Source organism: Homarus americanus, unplaced genomic scaffold, assembly GCF_018991925.1.
Source record: "Homarus americanus isolate GMGI-L3 unplaced genomic scaffold, GMGI_Hamer_2.0 scaffold57980, whole genome shotgun sequence".
Lineage (NCBI taxonomy): Eukaryota > Metazoa > Arthropoda > Malacostraca > Decapoda > Nephropidae > Homarus > Homarus americanus.
Window position 1 is genome coordinate 21,715,474 of NW_024716703.1, and position 24,899 is coordinate 21,740,372.

The 24,899-nt window shown below is 45.7% G+C and overlaps 1 protein-coding gene across 3 annotated transcripts in view; it reads right to left on the reverse strand.

Annotated features, from left to right (window-relative positions):
* LOC121858333 (semaphorin-1A-like) overlaps window positions 1-23,489 on the reverse strand; it is a 103,041-nt gene extending 79,552 nt beyond the window's left edge. For all 3 annotated transcript variants that reach the window (XM_042354720.1, XM_042354719.1, XM_042354721.1), the window contains exons 1-2: window positions 23,341-23,489; window positions 22,952-22,997 (exon numbers count right to left, since the gene is read on the reverse strand). In XM_042354720.1, coding sequence (XP_042210654.1) covers window positions 22,952-22,997; window positions 23,341-23,474 — 180 coding nt within the window. In that variant the 5' untranslated portion in view covers window positions 23,475-23,489. The remainder of the gene's footprint in view (window positions 1-22,951; window positions 22,998-23,340) is intronic.
* Between the last annotated feature and the right edge of the window lie 1,410 nt (window positions 23,490-24,899).

The following is a 24,899-nucleotide window of genomic DNA, read 5'->3' on the forward strand; positions in this document are numbered from 1 at the left end:
CAGCATCAACACTGTCTGCTGACTTATTAAACACACAGCAGACACGGGGCTTCCAGCACCAGCATTGTCTGCTGACTTAATAAACATACAGCAAACACGAGGCTTCCAGCATCAACACTGTCTGCTGACTTAATGAACACAGCAGACACGAGGCTTCCAGCACCAACACTGTCTGCTGACTTAATGAACACAGCAGACACGAGGCTTCCAGCACCAACACTGTCTGCTGACTTAATAAACACAGCAGACACGAGGCTTCCAGCACCAACACTGTCTGCTGACTTAATAAACACAGCAGACACGAGGCTTCCAGCACCAACACTGTCTGCTGACTTAATGAACACAGCAGACACGAGGCTTCCAGCACCAACACACTTTTCTATTCTGAGCTCCACTTTAATACGGAACACATGTGTCATTTAATCACAACAGTATCAACAGACAGATAGATAGATAGACACACCTGTAATAGACATATACAGCATTGCCCTTCAGGTCAGGAGTTGGTGGGGGAAGCATGGCGACCATATTGGCAGCAGCCTCTCGTGTCGTGTCAGAGAGAGAGAGAAGGGTGGGTGAGGGAAGTGTGAGGGAAGGGTGGGTGAGGGGAGTGTGAGGGAAATGTGGGTGAGGGGAGTGTGAGGGGAGGGGTGGGTGTCCCCATGCGTGGTGGGTGGGGGGATGGACTGCACAAGAGGTGTACATTATGCCAAATCCATTACTGCATGGAAATGAACGCGTTTGACGGCACCGCTATTTCCCCGCCGCTCTGGGACACATCCCAGCCCGTATACGGGTCTGTGTTGTGCTGGGGTATGTCTCATGCTAGGAGCTGGGACACATCCTAGCCCGTGTCTGTCCCATGCTAGGAGCCGGGACACATCTTAGCCTGTATGTCTCATGCTAGGAGCTAGGACACATAATAGCCCGTGTCTGTCCCATGCTAGGAGCCGGGACACATCTTAGCCTGTATGTCTCATGCTAGGAGCTTGGACACATCCTAGCCCGTGTCTGTCTCATGCTAGGAGCTGGGACACATCCTAGCCCGTGTCTGTCTCATGCTAGGAGCTGGGACACATCCTAGCCCGTGTCTGTCCCATGCTAGGAGCCGGGACACATCTTAGCCTGTATGTCTCATGCTCGGAGCTAGGACACATCCTAGCCCGAGTCTGTACCCTCGCTTAGAGACCAGACCAATATACTCACTGGCTCGTATAAAGCCAACTGGCTCACAAACATTCCGATAAAGGAGAAGGAAAAACGTAGTGGGGAGATATATTCCTGTACAACATGTTTATTCCATTTTCTTTCATCTACAACCTTCACGTCTCTCAGGAGTCGATCTTTCCATCCGAGTGGGTTACACGCCTCTGTGGTTCGTCTCTGATTCGCTTCTGTAATTCGTTGCTGCAGTTTACTTTTATGAGTCAATTCTGTGATTCACTTAAGAAATACATCTCTGAGATTCACTTTTGTGGTTTGTTTCTGTGGTTCGTATCGTATCATGGGAATTGAAATAAATTCGGTGATTAAAATAATCCACTTTTATGATCAAGGCGTGTGACTGACGATCCATATGGCTGATCCACAGGAGAAGACATGTAAACTAACACCACAAGACATGTAATCATCTCCCTTATGCCTACAGACTGACCATCATTACTACCATTATTAATATCTCCAGTAACTACACGGTGTCTTGATAACATGCCGGGAGGAGCGATGCCGTGAACGAATAATGACGTCAGCTGCGATGAAAATGTCAGAGACAGTGATGTCATCAGCTGCAGGGACTCTCACCTGCTGCAGGCGGCACCACCACCAACAACAACACTAGGAACAAAACCAACGGAAACAACAATAGTAGTAATAGAAATTGCAGGAGCAGCAGCAGAAACGACAACAACTGCAACCAAAGCAGCAGAAACGATAGCAGCAGAAACGATAACAGCAGAAACGATAACAGCAGAAACGAAAGCAGCAGCAGCAACAGCAGACAAGAGGGCATCCATTAAGTAATTGGTCGGGGTGGCCCAGCAGCGGCTCTCCCCAACAAAGCATGATGAGTTTCTTCCTCGCTGCCGACTCAAAACTATCCCGTTGTCAAGGCTTACACCCAGACGCGAGGAAGCGTATCACAGCGGCCATTGTTACACGCTGCCCCAGGGGGTGTATCGCGTAGGTCTCCCCACATGATACACCACCTGTCGGGGGGCAGATGGCGACACCATTAACAGCAAATTCCGACCAATGTGTATCAGATTCTTGGACCGTAAATTAAGGAGCTTCGTTGCAGTCGATTCCTCGATGAGTTATATAGGAAACAGCATAAGCAAACACAAGCAAGTTCCTCAGTTTGATAAAAGTGTGAACTTAGTAGCGTCGCGTCGTGGCCCTCCGGACGCCCGCCCAACAATCTACAAGAATCCTGCGACAGGGTGTGGGTGAAGGGAAATCCTGAGCCATCAAGACACACCCACTCTACACCCTCGAGCAAGGGAGTGAGATGGAATGGGAGAGGAGTGGGAGAGGAAAAAAAAGGAATCGAGGCTCAGGAAAATAAGGAAGGAAGGAAGACTGAGATGGAGGTGTATAGATATGTACATACCAAGATGTGTGAACGCGCCTGACACCAGGACTCTTGTTACCATTCGTTGTACCATTTATTCGCATGTCTGTATCACTACATATTATTATAGCATGTCTGATGTCCATGCTTATGTCTAATGCCTATGCTCATTTACTATGTCCCGATGTACTATGTCTGTACCGCGCTAGTCGAGTAATTAGAAGACCTCATTTATTGTCCTAGGAATGTCTAGCAACTCTCTTTGCCTAGCTAGCTAATTTCCCTCAGATCGGCCTCGGCCTACCTACGGTCCGGGGTCCCTAGTAACCGCTCCTGTATCGGTTGGCTATCACGCCCAGCCTTGTACCACTTATTGAATATACCTACTGCTCGTGCCCTGGAGTTTCAAGAACCTTGTCTAGGATTACATCCACCACACCACATGGCGCAGTTTGAGTAGCTCCAACACGACAGTTTACAAGCCTCAAGAGCCGGCCTCGTCTGTCCCGGCCTCGTCTGTTTCCCGCCCAGAAGATATACTCCACAGTGCCCCTGGATTTAAAGTGCTTTGTGACCTTGTGAAGTGCCCTAAGTGAAGTGCAGTGCCTTTCATGTCTCTTTGCTATGTTTCTGCGGCCCTACAGGTAGCAGACACGCCTTCAGCCCAGTTTCCAAGACAGCACTTCCGGCATACACCCCCCATCCACGGAGGCTCGCAAGCCACTGCCCGCGTCCCCTTACCACTCAGCCAGCTCGCCCGGGCGCGCGGAGGAATACACCGCCGCTAGCCGCCTCCTCTCACTTCACAAATATTACAGTCAGTACTCTCTTACTTGCCAGCCAGTTCCTGCACTTAAGCAAATCCATTGGCGAAAATATAGCACTTCACCTTATTCTCCTTGTCTTTCCCATCGCAACAATACCAAGCACGAGATGTCTGACCACGACGATTTGCTGGGAAATTTATATGAGGATTATGAGGAAGACGACGCCTCACAGACCCTCCCACCCCCCCTCACGCCTCACACGCCGGGCGCGCCAAATTCAAAGGATGGGAGCCAGGATATACGTCAGTTAATCCACTTCCTACAAGTTTCTCAAGAGAAGGAAGCCCAAAGACGTCAATTAGAGGAGGAAAAACGACGTCAAGAGGAATTGTCAAGACAGTCAGAGGAATCAGCTTACCGCCTTCAACTTCAACAACAACACCAAGCTGATAACCGCAAATTCCTGGACCTATTGGAATTGCTGGCAACGAGGACGACTTCACCAGCTGCCACAACCAACTCGCCAGCTTCAGCCTCTTCATCTATCCTTCAGACAACGCCTCCTCACACGTCACCTATCTCCCCTAGGTATGCCTCAGTGTCTTCTCAACCACCTGTTCCAGTCTCAACTCTCGTCGACCTCTCCGTGCCTCCTCCACCGCCTGCCGTCTCGAGTACACCCCTGCACAGCAAGTCTTCAGTTCCCAGTCCCCCACCTCTTCAATCTGACGCAACATATCAAGTATACCGTCAATGGCGACGTCGTTTCGAAGACTTTGCTGTTATGTCTGACCTCTACCGAATGCCCCCTCATAAACAACTCATCCAATTAAGATCGTGCATTTCCCTCGATGTTCAACGCCTCCTAGAGCACACGCTAGCCATCCCCCCTGACTCCCCCAGGTCAGTGACAGAGGTTTTAAACGCCTTGCAGAGTCATTTCCGTGGCCTCCGCAATGAAGCTTTGCGTCGTAGGGAACTGCTATCCTGCAAACAAGCTTCTGGGGAATCATTCTCAGACTTCTATGCACGACTTAAGGACCTAGCAACCGAGGTGGACCTATGTACAGGCGATCCTGTAACCTGTGCTGAGATCCAGCTCAAGATGATCTTGCTGATGGGTGTACGTGACGAGGACCTGCTTCAGAAACTCCTCACCCTCGACGCCGCCTCTTCCCTCACCGACTTCGTCACCTGTTGCAGGTCGTATGAGGCCACAAGAGAGGCTGCCTCAGCTATACACTCATCGCCATCTCAAGTCCACGCCGTCTCCACCTACAAGAGGAATCAACGCCAGATGCAGACGACGTCCTCTCCACAGCCCCCGTCACAGTCACCAGTTTCTTCTCCCGAATCCTGCAGAAACTGTCAGCACCAGCATGGTCCAGGAAAGTGCCCTGCGGCTGATAGTACATGTCGAAACTGTGGGTTTCAAGGCCATTGGCCCCGCACACCTCGATGTCCTGCCAACAAGGCCTCATGCAACGCTTGCAACAAGCAAGGACACTTCGCCAAGTGTTGCAGGTCCACCAAGAAGCCTCCATCTCCAGGTCAAAACGTCTCTTTACAGCCCGACAGAACGTCCACACCACCGTCTCCCAAGAACAACAAAGGATGCCGACGCGTGGATGATGCCTCGAGTGACAGGTCCCCCAAGCCCGTCAATGTTCGTCTGTCCTACGGTACCAACTCTTCCAACCTCCTGATGATACCTGACACGGGCGCGGACATCACGGTGATTGGACCAACACACCTGGACGCCCTCTCCCGAGCCCCTGTTAGTCGCCCCACACCTGAAGATGAAGTCGACTGTACCACGGCCGCTGCTCACGTTCGGTCTTTAGTGACACACACAGCCACTTCTCTTGCTGACAAGACGACGACGACGCCCTCCATCGAAGACGATAGGACTCTCCAGGAGCTTCGCATCGCCGCCGCTCAAGACCCGGCATACGTCCAACTCCTCGACTACGTCTCCGCTGGATTCCCCACCAACCGCTACGACATTCACGCCTCCGCCCTCCCCTTCTGGAAGCTAAGGGATAGCCTCTATGCGGACGGAGAGCTGGTGTTGTACGGCCCCAGGATCGTCGTTCCCGCTGCCCTCCGCCGGCGCACCTTATCCCGCCTCCATGACAGCCACCGCGGCGTTGAAGCCACCAGGCGCAGAGCCCGTCAGACCGTCTTCTGGCCTGGTATTGACGCCGATATTAAGAGCACGGTTGAGGCCTGTGAGCCTTGCCAGCAACTCCAACCCAGCCAGCAACAAGAGCCGTACCTGTGCAATGACCTCCCAAAGCGGCCCTTTGAGTCCGTGTCCGCCGACTTCTTTAATGTGGCCGGAAAGTCTTTCCTGGTGGTCGCCGACAGGCTCTCTGGATGGCCCGTGGTAGTTCCCTGTGGTCGGGACACCACCTCTTCCAGGGTCATCCGGATGTTTTGTTGCTTCTTCCGGGAAGTCGGAGTGCCTCTCCGCCTCCGAACCGACGGTGGGCCCCCGTTCAATAGCCACGAGTTCAAGAGCTTCGCCGAACGCTGGGGCGTCCACCACATCGTCACCTCCCCTCATTACCCGCAGGCGAATGGCCACGCCGAGGCAGCGGTAAAGTCCGTAAAATACCTCATCCTCAAGACAGCACCGACGGGGAACCTGGACTGCGAGGAGTTCGACAGGGGCCTACTGGAACTCCGTAACACCCCTACCCCTGCCGGACGCTCTCCTGCCCAGGTGTTGTATGGCCGCCCCCTTCGTACTTGTGTGCCTGCCCACCCCCAGTCCTTCTTAGATGAATGGCAGATCAAGGCGGACGAGTGTGACCGCCGTGAGGCTGCCCGGATGGCCCAAGTGACAAGCCACTATGACGCCCAAGCCCGCCCCCTTCCCAGGTTGGCCGTCGGCCAGCAAGTACGAATCCAGGACCCGACGTCACACCGCTGGGACAAGGTTGGGGTCGTCATGGGCCGTGGCGAGCCTCGTTCGTACCAAGTCCGCCTCCCCAGTGGTCGTGTGTGGTGGCGAAACAGACGCCACCTCCGCCCAGTGCCACCCTCTAGTGACGAACCTTCCTCCCCGTCCCCTGTGTCCCCTTGCCCAGACCAGGAACGAAGGTCGTCAGTTGATCCTCCCATTGTCCCTCGCCGCTCCCCCCGACTCATGGAAAAAGAGTCCGTAGCCGCTCGAGATTGCACTACGAGCGTAAAGGGGGAGGGAGGTGTATAGATATGTACATACCAAGATGTGTGAACGCGCCTGACACCAGGACTCTTGTTACCATTCGTTGTACCATTTATTCGCATGTCTGTATCACTACATATTATTATAGCATGTCTGATGTCCATGCTTATGTCTAATGCCTATGCTCATTTACTATGTCCCGATGTACTATGTCTGTACCGCGCTAGTCGAGTAATTAGAAGACCTCATTTATTGTCCTAGGAATGTCTAGCAACTCTCTTTGCCTAGCTAGCTAATTTCCCTCAGATCGGCCTCGGCCTACCTACGGTCCGGGGTCCCTAGTAACCGCTCCTGTATCGGTTGGCTATCACGCCCAGCCTTGTACCACTTATTGAATATACCTACTGCTCGTGCCCTGGAGTTTCAAGAACCTTGTCTAGGATTACATCCACCACACCACAGGAGGGAGGATTAAGAGTCGTCAAGAGGAAGCATGGAAGAAGGACATTAGCCAAGAGTCACCTGACCCCGATTTTCTAAATATAGTAAGCTTAATCTCTCCCCTCCCCCCCCCCCGGGATGGAGAAGGTGCAAGAACGTATCTAACTGACACAGACATGTCGGCCACAATGGAGAAAAAATTCCCCTTAGACATTATCGTGACTTAACGCGTTCTTTCACCCCCAGTAAGTGTAAAATACGACGTAACAGAGTCTGTGAATCCAATCATTTAATTAGCTATTATTGTGACGCCCAGGACATACAGGAAAAGGTACAAGATGATCGAAAAATTCTTGTGCACCTCTACTAGTGAACAAAGTATTTACCTTATTTTACGTACAGCAAATAATGGAACTATCCACAATGTTGGAAGTGATACCATTTTCAATATTTATTGCAGGTAAACCAAGATATATCAATGGAGGTACAACAGAGAGAAACTATATACGGTTAATTATTACAGGTGTACAGGGATATTTCGATCACCCTTTATAACGCTAAAGAGTATCAGTCAGTTTTAGATTTAATTACTTTCGGTTTATACTATATTCAGGTTTATTTACTCACAGTTTTAACTTTTAGTCAATTTCCGTTTTGATTGGTTTAAGTACAACAGCTCTGAACAGTTACAGTTATATTAAATTTATGTACAGTAATTCTCAGTTCCATTTAAGCACTATCGATTTCAGTTCATTTTAGCAAGAGTCAGACTACATTTAATTAAATTTTAGTCAGCATCAGTTCCAGTCATTCTCAACCTCCTGCAATAGCCTTTCGTGTCACTTGGTCAATTGAACCTCCAGTATAAAAAAAAAAAAGGGGAGAGGGAGAGAGATCACCTGAAGAATCTCAAGCTCAACTTATTTCACCAAATTAACTAACTACCCTAACACTGTGGGGATGAGGTTAGGTTAGGTTAGCATTAGGATAAGTTAGGATAGGACAGCAAAGGATGAGATAACATAGCATAGGAAAGGATAGCATAGGATAGGTTAGTGCTAATGGTGATTAATCTTTATGTGAGATATGCTGGGGTGGTAATTCTTCAGGTGATACGGCATAGGTACCTATTCAATTAACCCATAGACCTTATTACCCCCATCGACGTCTCCTATCTCGTTATAATCTACAAATATAAAAAAAAAATGAAAAAAAAGATAAAATAAAATAATACTAATAATTTAACAAAGAAAGTGTATGTGTAAAAGAAAATAATAACAGAATATTAAAAACAATGTTTGAATAATAACTTTAATAATGAATAAAAATAATAAACCAGAGAATAAGAATAATGAAACAATAAGATGAAGAATAAATAACCAAATAATAATACTGTAATAACCAAATAATAATAACAGTAAGAATAACTAAACAAATAACAATAATAAAACATGGAAAACAACAACAAACACAGAATAAACTCCATAAACCAAACAAAAAATATTAAGAAAACTAAATACATTATGAAAAAGTAGAATAATAAAATAATTAAAATAATAATAAGAATAAAACAAATACGACTAATTTGTTTTAATTAATAACCAAAAATATTAAAGAAGCGTCACTCCCCGGCAAAGGTGAAATAAATTAGTTTCATAAATAAAAAAAAATCATCATTACACAGAAACCTCCATTAATTAACGTTCACTTACCTTTGACACGATATTTGCCTCACCTGCAATGTTATGATATTACGACGTGAAAATAAAAAAAAATACGAACCATTTTTTTCATATTCAGGTAAAAAAAAGGTAATTAAAATATGTACTCAGACGATGAGAGAGGGTGGGTGGGTGTCACTGTCCCAGGGTGTCACATCATTTGGTGCCAGATCCCCAGGGTGCCTGTCAGAGTCCCACGATACCAAGTCCAAGGGTGTGCTACGTACTAAGAAGGTGCCACAACCAAGGGCGCCCCTATCCTAAGGTGGCAATTCCTAAGGTGACCAGTTTTCCTTGACGGCACACCCAGCCCCCCTTAAATACAACATGACTCCCTGACACTTCCAACACAATCCCTCTCGGAAACTTGTCACACCTGTATACAATCCCTCTGAGCCCTTCACTTTGATGCAACAAGTCTGCCTTAACGATCTACTACAACTTATTCGTTTTAGGATTTACTACACTTTATTCTGTTTACATTTCAGGAAGTTCCTTTAATATATCCGTTTAAAGAAGCACAATCTAATAATTTTAAGACTTTTTAAAAATATATTACAATTACTTTCATTTTATTAACATGAATAATTTCTAACATTTTATTCGTTATAAAATATTTCTTTTAAACTAGTGTGTTATGTATACCTCTGCCACCCTTGTAACTCTTCTTGTAGTTATTAGTTTATTATAAAAAACATGTGATCAGTATGTAGGTGTAATGGATTAACCAACGATGGGCAACTGTCCTTTTACGAGAGAAAACTAGTTATTGCCAAGAGCTCCACTGAATGACACACACGGCGATCATCCCTACACCCCTCCTCCCCATGAGGGTGTAACAGTCTGGGTAATCCATCATGAAGATACCCTTGATACCAGCAGCCCATCCCCGGTGATTCCTCAGGTCGCACGGTCATCCAGCAGGAAGAGCTTGTTAAGTGAGAGCACCAATCAGCTGGAGGATCTGGGAGGGTGAAGTCGCTTTAGTTGGTCTCACAGGGGTACAGACGAGATCGAGACCCTAAACTATATCTTACCTGCTCGGGGGGGGGGAGGGGGTAACCTTTCACTAATTGATTAGCTGTTACTAATTATTCTGTTAATTGATAATAAAACCTACTGATTTAACATTTTTCCACCTGTATGCAAATATAAACACGTAAATAAATGAAAGTTGAAGCTGAAGCATATATTCATGTTTGATGCGTGAAGGGAAAACCAATAAAAAAAAAGACTATAAAAAATCATGGAAAAAGAAAAAAAGAAAACTGATGAAAACGAACAAAGGAAAATAAAAAATTAAAACATAAAAAAGAAAACGGGTTAAAGGTAAGAGAGGAAAAATGTAATTGGAAAAGAAAACAGAAAAAGTAAAAATGCGAGAAAATAATATTACTTTTCTATTGGATCTCTCTCTCTCTCTCTCTCTCTCTCTCTCTCTCTCTCTCTCTCTGTACAAAATGAGACAGGCAAATTGAAAAACTTCCAATTGACCTCGTACAGACAGTGGGTTGAGTCAGGTACAGGTGACCTTCCCGCAGCCACGGCCACATTTCTCCCCTCCCAAAGATGGGATTTTTGGTTTTTACTTTCTGCTCCCTGCAGGTGTTGTAGTGCAGACAACAGTACCTCCATCAGATGCTGTAACACGAGGTGGTACGGTATGTATTTAGAACAGCAACGCCTAGTGAACAAAATTACGAGTAAATCCAGTGTATATATAGTGATATTTTATGACAAATAAGAATGTAGGGGCTAGAAAGAAGCCAAGGACGTTTCGTCTACACAGGGTCTTCTCCAGAGAGTAAGTTATGGTAAGCCCAAAATTGCTTTTGGTTAAAAATTTAATAAATAAATCTCCCAAGTTTTCAGTTTGCAAAGATTTTTTTATGTTTGATAACTCTGTCACAGAAGTAAGAATTAGATCATTAATAATTTCATCCCTTAGCCGTTTAGTCTGTTCTTTGTTATGACCTTTACCGTCCAGTGTTGACACAGCAGGAAACCGGAGAAAATCTGCTATGTTTGGTAGTGTCACGATGGATAACACTTCTCACTTCTGAACCAAGCCGGGGATTAACCCTAGACACACGGGTGAGAGGTAAGCTTGTTACCGCTGTCCACTACCAACACGTACACCTAGTGTAGTATCGAACTCAATAATTATCAAAATACTACAAACTATCGAAGAATTTTTATTCTTAAATGAAAATTAGAACTTTGGACACTATTACTTTTTTTTCCCAACAAATTTCATTCAGCGAGAGTCCCCGACCTTACCACATACTCCCGGTAGCTTTTGCGTGGGCGGTTGGCTAGTGGGACTGCTTCCTGTAGAAGACTGGTAATATACTGCAGCGAGACAATATACCCTAGGCAGCTGGAGTATACTATTATCCTCTAGTGGAAACCTCGTCTACGATGTTAATCTTCCCGGTTATATTTATTTATCTGGTAGTTTGCATAAAAATCTGAGGGCGAGCTGAACAGTTCCCCGGTGGCGACTGTTCCACAAACACCCCCGCCACTGTTGCTTCTTTTTTAATTCTCTCACCTAGGACACGCTTTTCTATTTTCTTGCTATGAATATGTAGTAAGACTGGAATTACCTGCAAGACTTATGTTGGGCTGAGGATTCCCTGGTTGCCGCCCCTGATGCTCTTATTCGCCCTCTCCTCCCCGAATTCACGAGCTGGAGACCCACACACACCCTCTACTATACTTCCCGGCACACGATTAAATTCTTATCCACCACTTTTACTTCTGGGAATTTTTACAACAACGATGCCGGGATTTCTTTTAGACGTCAGGGCGCTCTAGTGAAATACTAACACTGCGCTTGGCTTGTCGTATTTTTGCTTTGTCAATTATATACAGTGTTTCCACCCGTCATGATACCTTATGAAGGTCTCCGTGATGTGAATGTCGTGTTGCACTTAGTGTGGAAGGGGGGGGGGGGTCACCTTTTACCCTCTCCTTGTACACTGTCACTATACGTAAAGAACCTAAACTCTGCAGAAGTAATAGGAGTGAGACTGGCAGTGAAAGAGTATTTCCACGCGCAATGACAGGGGAAGGAGTCGTGTAATGATGATGGATTCAACCGTTCCTTTCAATTTGTGTCTACATCTCGTACATTCTGATCTTTCTTGGTCAATGCTTTCATGTTTGAGAGTTTGTGTAAGCAGTTCGTTGCCCGTCGTTCGTGTTATTTTACTGAAAATAAATTTACAGATAAAATAGAAACTGTTGCCAGCGGACAGGACGCCCCACTCTGCAAAATGACCATAAAAGTTAACTTCAGAAATAAACCTGAACGCAAAGGTTACTCTAAAAGTTAACTAAGGTTAAAAATATTAAATAGTCATATGCCCTCGTGCATTATACATGCCTGTGTTAGAAACTTTTTGACTGTATAGCTTAATACATTGGAGAAATGTCAGCTTGTACGTGAGGACGGACGGTCGTGTGTACAGAGGAACGGATCAGGGTAACACCATATGACCCTAAAATAGTCGTCTCGGGGAATAAAGCATGGGGAGGGGTTAGGGGTACTGGGGCCGGAGAGAGAGCATTTACCTACACCTCAACCAACGCCGCGCCTTCTCTGAGAAATTCAATGACAATCCAATCCTCATAATCTCTTTTTGAGAGCTGGGCGGGTCTCCTTCAGTGTCTTACCCTTAGGAGGCAGAGCTCAGTAGTGCAACACGAGTCAACCTTCGCTACTGATGATCCTTTTAGCAGGCCCTTACAGCTATACTCAGGCAGGAGAAATATAAGCACAATACTACTACTACAGTACTACTACTACTACTACTACTACTACTACTCCGCTGGTGAAGACGAGACAGTTCTTGTTCAGTTATACAAATCGAGGGCATCTGTAAGCTGTAGACCTCCCAAGGCAAACTATCATGGAACGAAAATCTGCGTACGTACAGTAGCTAAAACAATTATCTGTACAGGTGGGGGTCGATATGCTCCAAAATTGTACGAGTGACTAGTGACAGCCCTCATATACCCAAATTTATCGTCCTTGGTCTCATATTGTTTCCCACAAAGTATGCACAGATAGTTGTTTCAGCGACTGTACATTTAAAACTACAAATTTCAGGGAGAATGTTAGTTCAGACATCTCACAAAACCTTTCAAATGGTGTTTCTTTCACTGGCATAAAAAAAAATTATGGAGGCAAAGTAAGAAAGAAGAAAATATACTCTTAAAACTGCCTGGATTCCCCCCATAAAAGATTAATAACAACAACAATACTACTACTACTACTACTAATAATAATAATAAAATAAACTGAAGTCTTTCTATCCAATATGTGGGACAAGACTCCAAACTAGCACTACCAGTAATCCTCTGATACACCAGACTGTTCTTGTCCGCGGTCAGGAAAACGAGGCAGCAGCGGATCCACTTCCACTCGACATATGACACACACTCAAGACGGAACTTATCAAAGCTACCACCTTGAATACCCATCTCACCCCCTAGGACTCCCTCAGAACCCCCTCAGGACCCCCCCAAGAACCCCTTAGGACTCCCAGGACTCCTTCAGGATCCCTCAGGACCCCCTCAGCTGGATGGCCCACTACGTCTCGGCGTTTCTCCCTAATGGCTGCGGAAAGGAAGAGTCGTCACTCGTCTTATGGTGTTGGTAGAGAAGTGAGGTGATAACACAATGAAATGAGGGAAGAAAGAAGAAATAAGGAGACACAGAAAATAAAAGTATAAATAAATGACATGAAGGAAGGGAAGAATGGAGATAAGATATGACAGGAAATAAGAGAAGATATGAGATATGAGAAGGAAATAAGGGAATAGAAGAAAAAGGTAGTGAGGTGGAAAATATGAGAAGAGTTGAAATGGAGAAAGAAGAGGGGGAAAGGAATGGAAGTAAACGAGAAACAGGAAAGAGGAAGGAAACATTACGAAGGAGAGAATACAGTAAGCCGAAAGGGGAAAAAGAGTGAAAGCAGTAGAGAGAGGTGAGAGGAGCAGGTAGGAAAAGGGTACAAAGGAGGAAGAGGAGGAAAGGTGGGAGAAGAGGAAGGAGAGGCGCATGAGAGAAGGAGGTGAGCCAGAGATACGATAAGCAAGGAAGAGGAGGATAAGCAGGGAGAGGAAAGATAAGTCGGGAGAGGAAGGAAAAGAGGGAGGAGAACCAGGGAAAGTGAGGAGAAACAGGGAGAGGAGGGAGAAAGAGAAGACAGGGAGGGGAGGGAGAATAAGCACACAAGGGAGGGACATCAAGCAGGGAGAGAGAGAGAGAGAGAGAGAGAGAGAGAGAGAGCACAAAAGGATTATTACCATGGGTTGAGGAATGTCAGGAGCAGGCGGCTGGACCCTGGCAATATCGCCGCCCTGACGAACGAACATGCACCACTTGCCACACAAATATTAAAACCAGATTACATAGGACGTGGCGGCCACTCTCTCACTAGTTATTAATCCCAGGGAGCTGAACCAAGGACACCCCCCTCCCCACGACCCACGAATACAAGGAGGACGCCACGCCACTATACTGGGTAGCCTAGGACACATATAGGAGGACGTGTCAACACTATACAGGATAGGAGATACACAAGGAGAACGTCTCAACATACAGGGCAGGAGATACCACACAGGGAGTCCTACATTTCGGAATAAAGATAACCAGGTTTGACAGAAGACGAAGGATGGGGTGGGATGGGATGGATGGGATGGGATGGTGGGGATGAGTTATGAAGGGGTGGGGATGGGAAGGGATGAGTGAGGAGAGGAGTGGGGCGGGGAGGATTGGGAGGAAATGGGAGGGATGGGGTGGGGTGGATAAGACCCACTTACAGGGAAGGGTGACACCAAGTGAAACCTGAATAACCCGGCGGTGCAAAGGGTTGAGAGGGGAGGCGAGGTGGGGAGAAAGGGAGGAGGAGAAGAAAGAGGGGAGGGAGAAGAAAGGAGGAGGGAGAAGAAAGGAGAGGGAGAAGGTGGTTGGGAGGTTGGGAGAAGAGGTGGTTGGGTGGTGGGGAGAAGGGGTGGTGTGGGGAGAAGGGTGGGGAGAAGGTGGTAGAGAAGCGAGAAGAGGGAGGAGAATCAATAGAGATACATATAAAGACCAAGGAGGATACGATGGGAGAAAGAGGACGACATTGTGAAAGAGGGAAGAAAAGGTGACGAAGACGTGGTGCTTCATGATATTACTGCACTAACAAGTCCAGGTACCATCACTACCTACCACGACCACCATCACTACCACGACTGTACTATCACCACCTCTACCACGACTACCATCACACTTTACCACGACCACATCACCACCAACACCTGCCCACCATCACCACCACCAGCAACACAAACCTGCCCACCACTGACCACCACCAGTACCACACCTTGCCCACCATCATCACCACCACCACCACCACACCTGCTCACCATCACACCACTGTACCACACCTGCCCACCATCACCACCACCAGCACACCTGGCTCCAACACCACCACCAGCACACTCCACCACCATCACTGCCACCAGTACAACACCTGCTCACTATCACGTACAACACCTTTGCCCACCATCACCAGCAACACCTGCTCCACCACTAACACCTGCCCACCACCACCACACCTTGCTCACTCACCGACATGGAGAGGGGGAATGGGGAGGATAGAGGAAATGGGGAGGGGAAGGAAGAGGGGGGGGTAGGGTTGATTCCTGCTAGCAATTTCCAAGACGCTGGAAGAACCTCTTAGAGGAAGATGTAAAGATGGAAAAGATAAGAGGAGGAATACGATAACGGTGTTAATGGTGATGATGGCGGTAAATAGTGATAGGAAGAAGATACAAATACTGAAAATGGGGAAAAAGGAGCGAGGGGTAAAGGAAGGGGGGAAGGAATAGAAGGAGGTGGAAGGAAAGAGGGAAAGATAAAAGGGATGAGAACATGGAAGGAAGAGAGGGAAAGGATGGAAAATTATGGAAAGAGAGGGAATATGGAAGCAAAGGGTAGGGCAAGAGGAATAAAAGGCAAGAAAAGGGGAGGGAAAGGATGGAAAAAGAGGAAGGTAGAGAGGAAGAAGAGTGGAAAAAAGGAAAGGAAGGGAGAGAGCAAGGAGGAGGGGGGGATGAAGAGAAGTGAGAGAAAAGAGGAAGGAAAGGGAGGGTAAGGAGAGAGAAGGCTGAATAAGAGGAGTCCATTACGTAGATAAGAGTTGACTGTAGACCCATCAGCCCTCTACAACGGCATAGAATTTCACTATCACCATTGTCCCTCACACTGCCTTCATCACCATCACTATCACCATTGTCCCTCACACTGCCTTTATCACCATCACTATCACCAATGTCCCTCACACTGCCTTTATCACCATCACTATCACCAATGTCCCTCACACTGCCTTTATCACCATCACTATCACCAATGTCCCTCACACTGCCTTTATCACCATCACTATCACCAATGTCCCTCACACTGCCTTTATCACCATCACTATCACCAATGTCCCTCACACTGCCCTTATCAACATCACTATCACCAATGTCCCTCACACTGCCTTCATCACCATCACTATCACCATTGTCCCTCACACTGCCTTCATCACCATCACCATTGTCCCTCACACTGCCTTCATCATCACTATCACCATTGTCCTCACACTGCTCTTATCCCCATCATCATCACCACGTCCTCACACTGCCTTTATCACCATCACCAATACCATTAACCTCACACTGCCTTTATCACCACCACTGCCACTTATCACCACTTCACCATTGTCCTCACACTGCCTTTTATCACCATCACTATTTCAATGTTCTCTACCGCCTTTATCACCATCACTATCACCATTGTCTCACACCACTTTTTATCGACTATCACCATCACCAATGTCCTCACACCGCCTTTGTCATCATCACTATCACCATTGGTTAATCGCCTTATCATCATCACCATCACCAATGTCCTCACACTGCCTTTATCACCATCACTATCACCATTGTCCGCCAATTGCCTTTATCATCACTATCACCATTGTCCTCACACCGCCTTTTATCAATCATCACTATCACCATTGTCCCCTGCTTCATTCACCATCAATATCACCATTGGCCTCACACCCTTCATCACTATCACCAATGTTCTTCACACTGCCTTTATCAATTACCACTTATCACCGATATCCCCAAGACTTTTATCAACACTTACCAACCGCCCTCATGACTGCCTTATCACCATCACTATCACCATTGTCCCTCACACTGCCTTTATCACCATCACTATCACCATTGTCCCTCACACTGCCTTTATCACCATCACTATCACCATTGTCCCTCACACTGCCTTTATCACCATCACTATCACCAATGTTCCTCACACTGCCCTTATCACCATCACTATCACCAATGTCCCTCACACTGCCTTTATCACCATCACTATCACCAATGTTCCTCACACTGCCCTTATCACCATCACTATCACCAATGTCCCTCACACTGCCCTTATCACCATCACTATCACCAATCTCCCTCACACTGCCTTTATCACCATCACTATCACCAATGTCCCTCACACTGCCCTTATCACCATTAATACCAAGGCCCTGTATATTCTGACATCACCATCATCATCACTACCCACTCTTCACGCTGCACCATCACCATGAGCACCATTAACCTTTGCCAAGATAACAGCGCCAGTAAGAGCACTCACCAACGTCTGTCTTTCCCCTTCACACTTGCCATGACACACTTATGGAAGCTGGGACGAAGTGAGAGGTCATCCTCATGGTGCCAAAACTGACACTGTTTTATGACACGTGAGGGTGGTGGTGGAGACGAGGGTGGTGGTGGTGGTGGTGGAGACGAGGGTGGTGGAGACGAGGGTGGTGGTGGTGGTGGAGACGAGGGTGGTGGAGACGAGGGTGGTGATGGAGGAGGAGACAACGCGAAGGGTGACAATTAACTGTGTAACTTTGATCATTATTCATAAATCATTAGTGAGACGCCCAGCGAAGAATGCGAGAGATAACAGTGACAAAGATGATGATAATAATGACGGTGATAATGGTGGTGGTGGTGATGATGATGATGATGATGATGATGATGATAATGATGATGATGATGATGATGGTGATGATGGTGAACTCAATGATAGGAGAAGGAAAATGACTCACTCGCTGCCTAACCGGTTATTCTGGGTTGAAAATGCCGACAGTGATTACAGGAGGTGAAAAGGGAGGGAGGAAAGTGGAGAGGGAGGAAAGTGGAGAAGGAGAGGAAAGTAGAGAGGGGAGGAAGGTGGAGAGGGGTAGTGATGGAGAAGGAGGGAGGTTGGTGGAGAGGGAGGGAGGAAAGTAGAGAGCGAAGGAGGAAAGTGGAGAGGGGAAGGAAGTTGGAGAGGGGGAGGAAAATGGAGAGAGGGTGGAGAGGTGGAGGAAGGTGGAGAGAGAGGGATGAAGGAAAGAAAGTGAAGATGGTGATGACGAAGGTTGGTAACTCAGATAATCCTCGTAGCTGATGATGCATGTATGAACCAAACTGCTCGACTTATTCTAAAAGACAAACAACAAGTCCCCCAAAATACCATTAAAATTATACTGACACTAATTTATTACCGAACAACATCAAGGAATATGATCTTCGTCAAAATAGTCTGCTTTAATTCTGTCTCTCTTACCTGGCGCTAAGTGAACTAATCTAATTAAGGTAAGGATCTCAAATATAAGAAGCAGTTAAGTACATTCTTACATCTTCAGTTACGATCAATATTTAACGAGTGGATCTCTTTAACAATGTGGACCAAGAGAACAACCCAAACACACACAAAGACTCCCTTTAAAAATGGCCTCCTCGTCGAGACAAATGTAGCGTTCTCAAGTCAAAACTTCTTGAAAGACTGTGTCACCCCCCCCCCCCTCCTCCTCCTCCTCCCTCCCCACCACTCAGACATCTTCCTCCTGTGCCACTACCACCATCACCCTAAGTCATCGATCTTGCCCACTACCACCATCAACAGCCAAATCTTCCACCCTGCCCACCACCACCACCACCCACCAAGATATGAAGTAAAATATAATAAGTGAAAATGATATGCTTCAAAATAAACGAAAGAAAATTAAAATTGAATAAATTATTAATTACACCATAATAAAACTAAAATACGTTTACAAATAAAAAGATTGCATCGTGACTAAGGAATGTAACTGATGCAGTAAAAGTGTATTTTTCTGTGACACGCGGAATAAAACCAAACACTGCCCAAATATTTGTCACTGGTGGTATTATGATCTGGGCTTGAGGTGAGGTTAGGTGAGATAAGGTAGAGTTAGGGAAGGATAAGGTAAGGTGGGTGTAGTGGACCGCCTCCCCAGAGTAGAATTAAAGGACATAATGAGCGCTGGCTGAGGTGGTCCTACTCCCTCATGGCATCATTACCGCTGCTAAGACTCTCCCATTTCCTGATAATTTCCTCAATCAATTACCACATACGGAAGTGTCGGCCGCCCACCACCATCAGTGCCACCACCACCATCATCAGTGCCAGCCGCCCACCACCAAAAACAGTGACGGCCGCCCACTGCCACCATCACCATCAGTGCAGGCCGCCCAGGGCAGGATGCAAATGCACTACAGGAGGATTTAAATAAACTGCAGGAGTGGTCAGAAAAAATGGCAAATGAAATTCAACACCAGCCAGTGCAGCGTACTTAATATTGGAAGAACAAATACTGTCAATGTATACAGCCTTAACAACATCAACCTAGAGAAGTCTACTTGTGAAAGAGACTTAAGCGTACTTGTAAGCCTGGACCTACGGCCTAGAAAACGGTGTGTTAATGTTCGAAATAAGGCAAACAGAGTTTTAGGTTTTATATCTAGAAGATTAAGTAATAAGAGTGCAGAGGTCTTATTGCAACTACCGTATATCTTGCGCTGTCAGGCCGTACCTCGATTAAGCTGTTCAGTTCTGGTGCCCTTATTATAGAATGGATATCAATTCACTGGAGTTGCTGCAGCGAAGAATGGCGAAAATGATTCCGGGACTTAGAAACCTTCCATATCAAGAAAGGTTAAAGAAACTAAACTTGCATTCGTTAGAAAGACGAAGAGTGCGGGGAAATATGATAGAAGTATTTATGTGGGTGAAAGGAATCAATGAATAAAGGAATATATATAAAGTTCTTATAATATCCGAGCAGGATAGGACTCGTAGCAACGGATTTAAGTTGGATAAGTTTAGGTTTAGGAGGGAGATAGGAAGGAACTGGTTCACAAATAGGGTTGTGGATGAGTGGAACAAGCTTAGCAACTTTGTAGTAAGTGCTGGAACGCTAGAAAGTTTTAAAAGGAGGCTAGATAGATTCATGGATGATAGAGAGTGGTAGTAACTCTCGACAGGAGCTGCCATGCACAGACCAACCGGCCTATTGCAGACTCCCTATTTTCTTATGTTCTTACCACCCATGCTGCTCACCAACATAACCCACCAGTACCACTATCAGCCTGCTGCTCCTGCTCACCCACGCCTGGGAGCCGGGCCACCACGGGGGGCCACACCTTTAATGGTCTACTGTATATCCCTCAACCACCAGTAGGACCACTAACAACAACAACACCGTCACCACATCCCCGACCAATAACACCACCAACCCGACCAATAACACCACCAACCCGACCAATAACACCACCAACCCGACCAATAACACCACCAACCCGACCAATAACACCACCAACCCGACCAATAACACCACCAACCCGACCAATATCACCACCAACCCGACCAATAACACCACCAACCCGACCAATAACACCACCAACCCGACCAATAACACCACCACTAACATCACCCCAACCACTACTATCATCACACTACCATTACCACAATTGCCATCATCCCCACCACTATAACCATCACCTCGACCACTATCACCATTCCATCCACTATCATCATCAACAACCTCTCCACAGCTCCAACCGTCACACTCATTAGCATACCACGTACTTCACCTGTAGACTTAAACCACTACTAACACCACGTACTTCACCTGTAGACTTAAACCACTACTAACACCACGTACTTTACCTGTAGAACGCACCACCAATAATTACAACCCGAAGAACGTCAAAAGTATTAATAAATGACTGTTATTATATCACTATTACCCAAGACTAGTGTTGGTATTGTTAAGACAGCAAGTAGTGGTCGTCTCTCAGTCAACCAATAGCTTCTCCATACACGATATAAATCATATATTTTTCGAGAGGTTCAAAGTTCTACTCCACAGGTCCACAAGTTTTCTTTAACAGGAGGTATTGGAGGTAGGCTTTAGTAGAGTGTATGATGATGATGATGATGATGATGATGATGATGATGATGATGATGATGATGATGATGATGATGATGATGACGCGAAGAGATTGGGTCTTTTAATAACATATACAATAACAAACTGTAGGACTAGTTGCCGTCACAATATCTACTGATGTACTAACATGGGCCTTGAGATGGCGTCATTAACCACGACCAATATGAAATCATTCCAGTGAGAAATATAAGACTACTTGTGGTCACAGGCTTAAGAGGAGTCACTATGTGTACCTGTGAATCACTTGGCGTCATTATGAACACCTGGGAGTTATGATGGATATCTGGGTCATTATGAGCACCTGTAAATCACAATGAACACCTAGGGTCATTTGGAGTACCTATTAGTCACCTAGGATCATTTAATGCACCTGGTGTCGTGATAAGCACCTACGATTCACTGGGGTCATCATTTGCACTGGAAGTTAAGTACCAAATGGCCATAACTTTTGTGTAAAAAATTTCGCAACAACATAGAATTATGATATGACCTTTACATGATGACCGCCATGACTTGTCAAAACAGTATAATACAAATGTAAAACTAGTCGGCGAAGATCATTTGGTGTCATAATAAGCACCGATGATTCACTTGGGTTTATTGTCATCACTTGTGGTCATCTGGGGTCATGGTATACCGTCCTCTCCCGCCCCCAAGTGCGTGCCCTGAGAATATGGCTTCCGAAAGTGAGGTAATCAGTGAATACGCTGTTTGTATGTTTGTCCGGGCGATATCTCGGACATTTTTTTTTATCTCTGAAGCTGAAATTTGAACATAATAATGATCTAATGCTTTGGCTTTTTTTAACTCATATTTTCCTCATGATACGGCAGAGGGGCGGAGTGCACTGATCTATCGCCTTTTAATATATATTGGTTCCATGGTGTCATTATTAGCACCTGGTGTCATTGGTGGTGTCATTATGAGCACTTGTGAAATAACCAGCATCATTACGAACAACTGTATGACACCTGGAACTACATTACGCTAGTATTTGTGAGGCATGAGGTGTTATCGTAAACCCTGTCTAGCACCTGATGTCCTCATGAACACCAATGGGGCTCCTGGTGTTATTACGAGGATTTGCGAGATACTTGGGGGTCTTATGAGCAGTGATGATATAGCTCAAGTTACGACGAGCAGTGATGATAGAGCGGAGGTCATTACAAGCACTCGTGGCGGTGGATGAAAGGCAACAACTGACCTTACAACCCATGATGACATCAAACGCAGACATAGGTCATTACCATGAATACCAATGAGAGAGTTGGCATTATTATGAGCAGTAATTTTACAACTCGCGTCGATATTACGAGCATTCACGAAGCATGATAGGCTGGGGGAGATCCTGACGCCTCGGGCACCAGGACGGGTCATAGAATGTTAAAGACAGCTCAGTGGTGAGAAGCTCCCCAAGAACACCCTCAATTTTTTTTTTAAATTGCACTGGAAGCTGTGTCTGAGGACAAGTTTTTTTTTATGCCATTTGCCTCTGCTTATCCAGCAGTAACTGGGAACCTGAATGTTAATCGATTTGTTGATCATGTTTCAGGGTAATGGTTAGCCAGTGCAGTTAGCGAGTTGTCCGGTTTTCTCGGTTTATTCCTTGACACTGGATATTGCAACTCGTTAACGTATAGGGTGCAGTTGTTGTGTTGACAACAGCTTCTACACCTATTCACTCCTAAGTGGCCCAAGAGCCGGCCATCCTTGAATGCGAGTACATTCATGTGCTTATTATGTCTACAAATACCAACAGCAACATGGACCCGACAAAAACAACATGTCTCCTTCCGGTAAGAAAACCTGAAAATCCCCCCCCAAAAAAAAACAAGAAAAAATAAATTTCAGCTGTGAATATTTGCCTAACATTGTGAATATTAGAAACATTCACTGGGAACGTTCGAGATACGAGTATTACTCACGTTCTGCTCCTGGAGGTCGCTCACGCTGATGTTATATATCACGTTCCTGTAATAAAAAGTAAGAAAAGTATAACAGATTACGGAGCCGTGGAGGTCCAGGTAATTTATTGTCCAACTTTACTCATTTGTCACATTTAATAGCCAATAATAGCTATATATGTTTATGTCTTGGTATTATATCACGCTGCTCCTGCCTTACTTTGCCCATGGTATGTATATATATATATATATATATATATATATATATATATATATATATATATATATATATATATATATATATATATATGCAAGTAAATCACTGTAGGTGCGCGTGATCCAAGTATATGCTGATAACCACAGGGAAACACGCCCAGCAGCTACAGCGGATGAAGTAAGACATTACTCACCTCCCGCCGACCAGCAGTGAACCAGACGAGTCGTGGAGGACCAGCTTGAAGTGCTCGTCGTGGGTGTCGTTGCCCACGAACCTCATCACCTCGTCGTCTCCTGCAACACAAACACACAACAGTAAGCAACACATTTATGGAGGGACAACACAATACATAATACTAACAGTAACAAAGGTGTGACTGTTAGGAGAGGCGGAAGAAGGTGTTAACAAGGAAGAGAACAGAACAAAGTGTAGACCAAGTTGCGTCCCAAATGACATAACTGTTTTGGGACACCAATGACGTCACTTGTTTAAAGACACAATGGTTGCTGGTCAGGTACGAGTACCATAGTTATTACAATAATAAACATATATTTATTTATTCTCTCAGGTATTCTGTGTTTACCTCATGTCTTACACTTTATCTTAATTACTGTAGTTTTCATGAATCTTTGTCATAACTGTTAACTTTCAATTTTTATTCCATATATTATCTTTCATATTTGATTTTCTTCCATTTCTCGCTTCCTCTTTCTCACTTTTCCATCCTCCCTTTCTCTCCCATACCTTCCCCATCACCCTCCCATCCTCTCTCCCACCCATCCTTCCACCTTCTCCCAACTCCCGCCTCCTTCCTCCCCTACTCTCCCCGCCTCACTAACAAGCTCGAAGCCCCGGCTGTTCGCCCCACACCTCACACTGAATTCAAAAGGAGGTGGCCAATTAGGTAGAGACTCGCGCCCCCTTAGATTTGCCTATTAAATGGAGGGTCTTCACAGGTCATATGGAGATTACGACAAAGGCAGAGCGATTGGGAAGAGGGCCAAGGTTGGTTAACATGGCACCCCACTGAGAACCAGAAGGTAAAGTGGCATTGGACTCCATTCAGAAGTAGAATGCCAAGGAGGCCGGTAGGAGGTACCTTTTTCACAAGAGGAACGAGTTTGTTTAACATGGCACCCTACTGGGGACCAGCTGTTTTAAGTGGCACTGGACCGAGTTCAGAACAAAGAGTGCCAAGGGAACAGTCCCCAATAGTACCCTTTTTTTTTAAGAAAAGGAACATGGCTGGTTAATGTGGCACCCTACTGAGGGGCAAGAAGAGGGGCAGAAAGAGAGTGAGTGAGTCTGACACCACCACCTTTAGAAGTAAGACGATCAAGAGGGGTCTGAATGGTGCAAAAATAGAGGGAGAGGAAGACGACGTCCAGAGTGAGGCAAGATAGAGCAGAATCCTGTTAACAAGTGAGCAGGGAAGCTATTAGAGGAAGGAGGGTAAAGAGGAAGATATTCAAAGGCGTTTTAAATAAGGTACTGAATTCATGAGAGATCATCGAGAGAAAAATAAGTCACACAAGGGGTTAAAGAGAAGGGTTCTAAATACCAACAAAGAGACGTATAATTAATTAAAAAAAAATTGACGCATAAGAAATAAAACCGTCAGAGAGAAGTTAAAAGGAAGAGAAGAGATAAAGGACCATCAAGTACAGTCTCATAAAAGGCCACACAGAAAAAGCCAAAGATTTACACTGACACTAAACCTACAAGGGAGTGAAGTAAGTAGCGGCTCTGAAT